Below are 6730 nucleotides of genomic sequence, written 5' to 3'. Positions count from 1 at the left end.
ACGAAACTAAAACGAAATAAAAGAAAAACAGGTTATCGTTGTTAACTAATATACAAATATATATATATATATAATATATATATATATATATATATATTTATTTATCGAAGTCTGTGGCTTTGTACTGATAATTCCATCGTGTGTTACTATATGGAATTGGTAAATAACAAATGACTTTTGTTAAGCACTTGCAGCAATGTGTTTATCAGTTATTTAACCAATACACACGAAATACGCTGATGTCGTGTATTACCGCTATGATAGAGTACGAGCTACTCGGTGGCTGTTTGTTCGCCAACTAAGCGCCGTTAGCTTCCATTTTTTTTCTTCTACAACAACAGTCTTTGTCGGTCCCTTAAGCTCCAATAACTAACGAAATGTATACCTTAAGATTGAATTTTCATGGTCGCCACTGATATACATTTTTTTACGCTTTTCTATTTTACGCTGACAGTGAAATGAACAGTCACATCATTTAAGATAGTCTCACAGGTGACTAACTTACTTTTATTTTATGAAGTTTTTATTAAGTATGACACTAAACTGGCATGACATTAACTCCGGATTTAGCCAAAATTGCTACAAGATTTTTACTGTATATTCACCAAATTACTCTTTAGCGAGTTCTTTCTGAACGTATGCAGCCTTTACTTCCTGGAATAGAAAAATCCAGACGTTTTTTTAAACTTAGAACAAAAAATGCCTACAACAGACCAAGAATGAGGGATTTCATACCCACCATTAGAAATCCACCGCAATTGGCAGTATTGACGCGTATAATATATATATAACGTCACACATATATAAATATACGGGGTGCGACATGGCCTCCATAACGGGCATGCGTTCATTTACTATTTTGGGTGTCGAAACCGCGGAGTAACAACCAAAATTTGTTGTTTTCGCAATTCAAATAAATTATCAAATCCTTCGCGAATAAGGATCAGAGCGTAAAAATTTAAATTAGACCTTTTATTGAAAAGGATGCTATTTTGCATAGAGAAAACAACGTCCGTTTTTTTAACGCGGAATACCAGCTTGTTATTTGTTGGTCTTAGTCCAACAGTTAGTCTCTTTTTTGGGCCTTTTGAACCCTATTGAGAACTATTTCAGGCACGCTATCGGCCTGTAACTCGATGTTGCCGGAATCTGTTGTAGTTAGACGATTTTCACCTACGAATATCTCGGGATGCACGATTACTGCTAAAAAGTTCTGAAGAATCAAAAATTTATACAAGTGTCTTATATCTGTACTTTATATATCACGTTTGTGTTACATCAATCGCTGCGGGAAGTCCCCTTCCCGCCTCCCCCGTCTACAAACCTTTGGATTTGGTACGACGACCTCGAATTCCATGCTAAGAACGCTCTCAACAAATCCTGATCAATACGCCGGTCTCGGTTGAGGCGCCTTGGATGTGCACGTTTTTGTATACTATTGCTTCCTGACCCTGTTCGCAATTATTCGTAATTAGCCACATTTGGGTATATATATCCCACTAGCTCTATGGGTTTGGGGACATGTTCATCTAGGCCCTACGGGAGATTTGTGTTAATACGAGCACTTTATTTTGATGGGCTGATGACGTATCAGCATCTTCAGCCTGAATTAGTGATGAAATAAGTATTCATCATTTATTTCTGAAGGATCGAAGTCTTTTGCAGCCTAGCTCCGTTGCATTTTTTCGGCTCGTAAGCTCCGCACGTTGCATAGTCAGTCAATGTATAGGGAACGAATGTATAGAAGATTGTAGTACTGACTGATCGGGGCACTATAAATCAGTTGTGCTTTGGAGACGTCAAGTCATCATGGTTTATATCGCTTACCTATAGTGCATAACACTGCGACGATTAGCACTCTTTTTAACTTACCTTACCTCCAGTGGCCTCGAAGCTTCTTGAGACACTCGAGGCCCCCTGTAGTGATCATACAACTGACAACTCATCACACCGATGTATCCATGTTTTGTGTCGTTGATTGTTTAATATATCGGCTCAACCCGCATTTTCGACGTTACCAGTTTAAACTCGCATTCGTTCGAGTTCGTTATTTTATTGGAGAGGTCCGCCTGCTAGATTGAGCACCAGATTGTTGTGGTAGGTACCCAGTTGCGTACCCATTGTGTAGTCTAAGGAGAAGACTTGTTTTTCGCTATTGGTTTTGCAAAAATAGACCTTATTTCAAACTTTCTCAATTATTACCATATACTTCCTCTATCACTCACGCGTACAATACACTAGTACACTACATCGTGAAGGTGCATCTCTTTACCCAACAGGAACTTATCTACCCTAAGAGAAACTTGCCGAGTGTTCCGGATCAGCTAGCACTAAATATCAGTTAAAGAGGTTCTGAAGATGTACTAGCCGGAGACCCTTAATTATATATATATATATAAATTTTTTTAAGTTATAAGTTTTTATATAACTTATCATATATATATATATATATATATGATAAGTTATATAAAAACTTATAACTTAAAAAAATTCTTAGAGCGCTTACCCGGTTATTCCGGGTCTTACTAAGGGAGAGAACACAAATATTTTCCAGGCATTTTATTGAGTGAACTACCTTTTGGTTGGCGTGGAGGTTCATCTTTGGAAGCTGTTGACTGTTCAGTTGGCGTTAAGTTGACGCTAGACGTGCCGACAGGCCCAAGCCCTGTTCGGCCTAAGTTCTCGATACGCGAACGCATTCGCTCGTAGGCCTCATCATTTATGAACTGCAATTCGTAATTTTGCTTTAATTATATATCACCTATTTTTATGTTAGCACACAGAATAAAGGTAAGCCGCCATCTTCAATGGTGAGTATAAAAGACTTTAACCCTGAATTTTCCTCCTCGAGTTAGCAGTGACACTGACCGCTTAAAATAAGAACATCTGGAAACTCATCGCTTTAGACTTTCTGAACTCTGTTTAACATTAGTTTGGGAACGGAAGGTCAATTTGGACAAATCTACGCAGTGAAAACGTTTCGCCTAACAGCCATGCGGATACCCGCTTCTCGTATTAGCCATTGTCCTTTTATTTTTGACATCTTACCACTTATAAGCGCTCAAACTAGAAATGCTGGTCATTCTGCTAGTGGTTACAACGGCATCCACAGAGATGTTCTAATCAGTCAGTCAGAAAGTCAGAACCGCCTTTGGGGTCAACGTGTGCAACGTGTAAAAACTTCTGTGGATAGACGTACAACTAACCGGCCCAGCGTAAGTTTAACGGTTAAACTTCAATCGAGATGATCATACCTGGAACGTTCGCTGAATACCCTCGATTACCATGACAAGGCGGCCTGAACCAAACCCAAATCGCCCAGGTCTTATAGCCGTTGGATATTGGCTCCATCAAGGCGTAATATTAAATTGGAACAAACCTTTCCACTCTCGAAGGTACCAAGGAAAGTCCGTTTGACTGTCAACCAGTTCAGGCTCTAAAATACGTCCGACAATTACATTGCTAAGTTCAGAGACGAAATTCGAAATTCGGAAAAGATACCCCACCTCGCTCAGCCATCCGAGGTCGATGAGAAGCCCAAATGACAGACTTGTTATTTGCCGAAGGTACGCGATGAACAGCAGATTACAAGCACCTTAACCAGGAAAAAACTATAGGCTGGATGAAATGCAGAGAAATTAAGGCTTCGCATTGACATGAACCGGCACACGGCAACGCGCCGCCACAATTACAGCTTTCTACAATTTTACCGATGACGAAAAGTGGGTCTCTGCGAGTCAACGTCACGAAGAGAAACGAGTTTGTCGTTGCGGCTGAAACCCATAATTAAGCCGGATCACGTATTTCAAAAAACGGATTTGTGTTGAGTAGGACGGCGGGACTGGAAAAGTTTGGTATGTTTAGAAATGCTTAGGAGCATGATGGCGCATAAAGATTTGTAGTTGCGTTGAGTGAAGGAATCTGTAACGTAGTAGCGTAAGAAAAAAAAGCGTAAAATATCCTTTCCCATAGCAATATTGCCATGTTGCTCACAGGAACGGCTATGAAAACCGCATCGTAATAGCCTAAATGGAATGTTTTTCCAACCAGCACATTTCCTAGATCTCGCTCCGATTGTCATCTTTTCTGATCAGTGAACTTGTAACTGAGAGTCAAGATTTTAAATGTGGCTATACGAGATTAAACATCAGATCCGAATTCCTGGCGAGGGAGAATCAGATGAAACGCTATTCTTGATTAAAGAAAACGCCAGTGGTCGCAAATTTAATTACTGGAACTGATATTAATTACATAGTAGATACGTGTTACTATCGTTTCGGTAAAATGCTGCGTTTCTCGTAATAAACTACATACGAATCTAACATTGACTTACCTGATCAATCTTAATGCCAAGAAGCTGTTCAACCTCATCGATGGTAATGTCCCGATCCACTTGACAGGCGGCATCCGTACACTTGCCGCCGTTCTTAATTAGCTTTGGGTGCACGCAACATGGTATGCCTTTGGGAACAGCCGAACTTTGACGAGTTCCCTTTTCAAACGAAACCCTTGGCTAAAAGTGTCCCGATAATAATTCACATGTTAATTACAAACGATTCTATCAAACAAATACTTCACGTTCCGAATGTGGTTTCTGTCGTCCCTTACGTCGCGCTGGGATAAAACAACCAATGATCCTTGGACACAACGTTGACACGAACGGCCGGATTTTTTCAATAGGCCTTTACTCTAGTGCCTAGACTTCACTTTAATCAAGATCTTTAGACTAGCTTAAGATCGAATCATAAAATGGCGACTGGTTCAACATAACTCCTGGGTTGATCCCAACCGTAACTAGACAATAAACGTCATTAAGCTAGCTCAAAGGTAAGCGTAAACTTTTTACTTAGACCATGTTTATGTAATGGTACGATGGTGCTCGATCTAACCGCTGTGCGGAGTTGCGTCCTGTTGCTTTCAGCGGGTGACCTCAGCGCAGGCGGCATCACTTGAACGTTACTATCCTGCTCCAACGTTCTTGAAGTCAAAGAACTCTCTATGGTTCGCTCACGTCCGATCTGGGCCGACGATTGCGACAGGGCATCCTTGATAAGGGCAGATAATCGATACAAAACCGTACGTAAAAATCTCCCCCACAATATTGTATACCTAAATATGTCACGAATCGTTTGGCGTTTTACTGAACAACGGTACAAATAGTGAGTGCAATTCATGAGACAATCGCATTAACTACAATGGACGTCATTATGTATATATACATACACATATATACACATACAAACAGGGTCCTAGCCTATTATAGACTATAAATATTGGTTGAAGCCATACAGGAGTTTTGAGGTCTGACTTAGTTCAGCCAATGTGTCCTATTTAACTTACTTGTTGACACTCTTCAAATGGCTTCAAGTTTGACCTCATAACTCCTGTATTTCCTCAGATCTGAATCTCTCAAATCATTTTATCGTAATCAAGCAATTTGCGTTGTTTCCACCTCTTCGGTTATGCTGACCCTATGTCCTGTTGACTTTTTTTAAGCAGCTGTACTATAAATAAAAAAATACAACTACAGGATCAATAAACAGTTTCTTATTCTATCTTTCGAAGGACCTACGCAGGTACTTATGCGTGCGTTACTCAAATCCACTAATGAAGTGCTAATCCTACAGTGCAGTCTTGGACTGAAGGTGAAGGGATAACATTTCGTCCAATTCTGATAGTCCTTTATTACCTACCATTATTTCTCATCACCGTTATAGCTTCGAGGCTGTTAAAATACATCTGATTATATTTAACTACAATAATATGCTTATTAAGAGAAATCCGTTAAGTGTCCAATCCTTACCTTTGACTTACAGCTTTCGGCTGGCCCGCGCTTTTCATCCCATTTCTCATCAGATTCTAAACTTTTTGCGTCTTTGCCGCTTTTTGTGGGAGCCGTCACGACACAAGGCGCCTCCTGCTTCAAGCGAAGTCGCAACGTTAGTTTCGGTTCCTTCGGTCGAATCTCGGGGACGCTGGATTCCGTTTGAACGATTGGCGGCGGCGGCGGTGATTTGGGAGGCTTCTCTGTCTCATTGTTCTGAAGTCGTCGCGCTGGCATTCTGGGCAAAGCGAGTAATCTCCGAGGAAATTCTCTGTCAACTATCAATCTAAGAACCAATCACGGGCCGCTCTCCCGTTAGTAATTGAATATTGTCATAATTTCTACTGAGACGAAGGCTCGCCTAGCCCGTCGGATTAGAAACAAAGACGTGACAGGCACTGGCTGGTAAAACGTTAGGACTTCGTTATTTCGCCACAACCAAGTCTCGCAGTAGTCTAGCTAAGAACGACTAGAGATTCGTCCTTCGCTTAGCAGACATCAGCCCAAGAAATAGCCGCACGAGCAGAAACGACTTAAACTTATTGCCAAACCCTCATGTTTAAACTTCCGTGGCATATAAAGGGTTCGTAGTAACCACGAGCCACGTGCGAGTAGAAAACACGCACGTGTCAGATGTAAATATGTATAGGCTTTTATGTGGCCAAAAAAAACGCAATAAAAATCATGATCAGACAATAGACGAGACCATGGTTGAGTTATTGTTTATATGAAAGCACAGTAAACGAACGCTGAGACTTAACTTACGACGCTGCACTGCTTTGGCAAAACTCCGTTGGGGAACAGAGTTAGCGAAATGACGCAACTAACGTACATCATTAAGCTGGGTAAGATGCCGCCCTGCACCTTTTGCGCGGATCTCTACTCAAAGGCATTGGGGACTGTAAA

At 40.9% G+C, this 6730-nt stretch overlaps 1 protein-coding gene across 4 annotated transcripts; it reads right to left on the bottom strand.

Moving 5' to 3' along the window:
- Window positions 1–513: 513 nt before the first annotated feature.
- On the bottom strand, window positions 514–6333 carry LOC111244610 (uncharacterized). Of its 4 annotated transcripts, none has more exons than XM_086980932.1 (7): window positions 5804–6333; window positions 4890–5045; window positions 4334–4513; window positions 2576–2726; window positions 1873–2129; window positions 1325–1451; window positions 514–654 (listed from the first exon to the last, which is right to left on the bottom strand). In XM_086980932.1, exons 1-5 carry the CDS (start codon window positions 6059–6061, stop codon window positions 2053–2055), a joined length of 822 nt encoding a protein of 273 aa, XP_086837058.1. In that variant the 5' UTR covers window positions 6062–6333; the 3' UTR covers window positions 514–654; window positions 1325–1451; window positions 1873–2052. The 4 variants fall into 4 exon arrangements, with proteins under 4 accessions (XP_086837058.1, XP_022647611.1, XP_022647613.1 ...); XM_022791876.2 differs by having other exon boundaries at window positions 1873–2152; window positions 5804–6332; XM_022791878.2 differs by having other exon boundaries at window positions 1873–2069; window positions 5804–6332.
- Between the last annotated feature and the right edge of the window lie 397 nt (window positions 6334–6730).

The sequence above is a fragment of the Varroa destructor genome, unplaced genomic scaffold, assembly GCF_002443255.2.
Source record: "Varroa destructor unplaced genomic scaffold, Vdes_3.0 BEIS01000002.1, whole genome shotgun sequence".
In the NCBI taxonomy this organism is placed as follows: domain Eukaryota; kingdom Metazoa; phylum Arthropoda; class Arachnida; order Mesostigmata; family Varroidae; genus Varroa; species Varroa destructor.
The sequence above is the reverse complement of the archived record's forward strand: the minus strand, read 5'-3'. Positions and strand labels throughout refer to the sequence as shown.

Bases quoted from the DNA above. Each gene is read 5' to 3' on its own strand.
- LOC111244610 (XM_086980932.1), bottom strand. From the start codon at position 6,061: ATGCCAGCGCGACGACTTCAGAACAATGAGACAGAGAAGCCTCCCAAA. The intron at 5,046-5,803 runs GTAAGGATTGGA...GCCCTTATCAAG, and splicing joins CCGAAAGCTGTAAGTCAAAG to GATGCCCTGTCGCAATCGTC. The intron at 2,130-2,575 runs GTAGTTCACTCA...TCTTCTCCTTAG, and splicing joins ACCTCCACGCCAACCAAAAG to ACTACACAATGGGTACGCAA.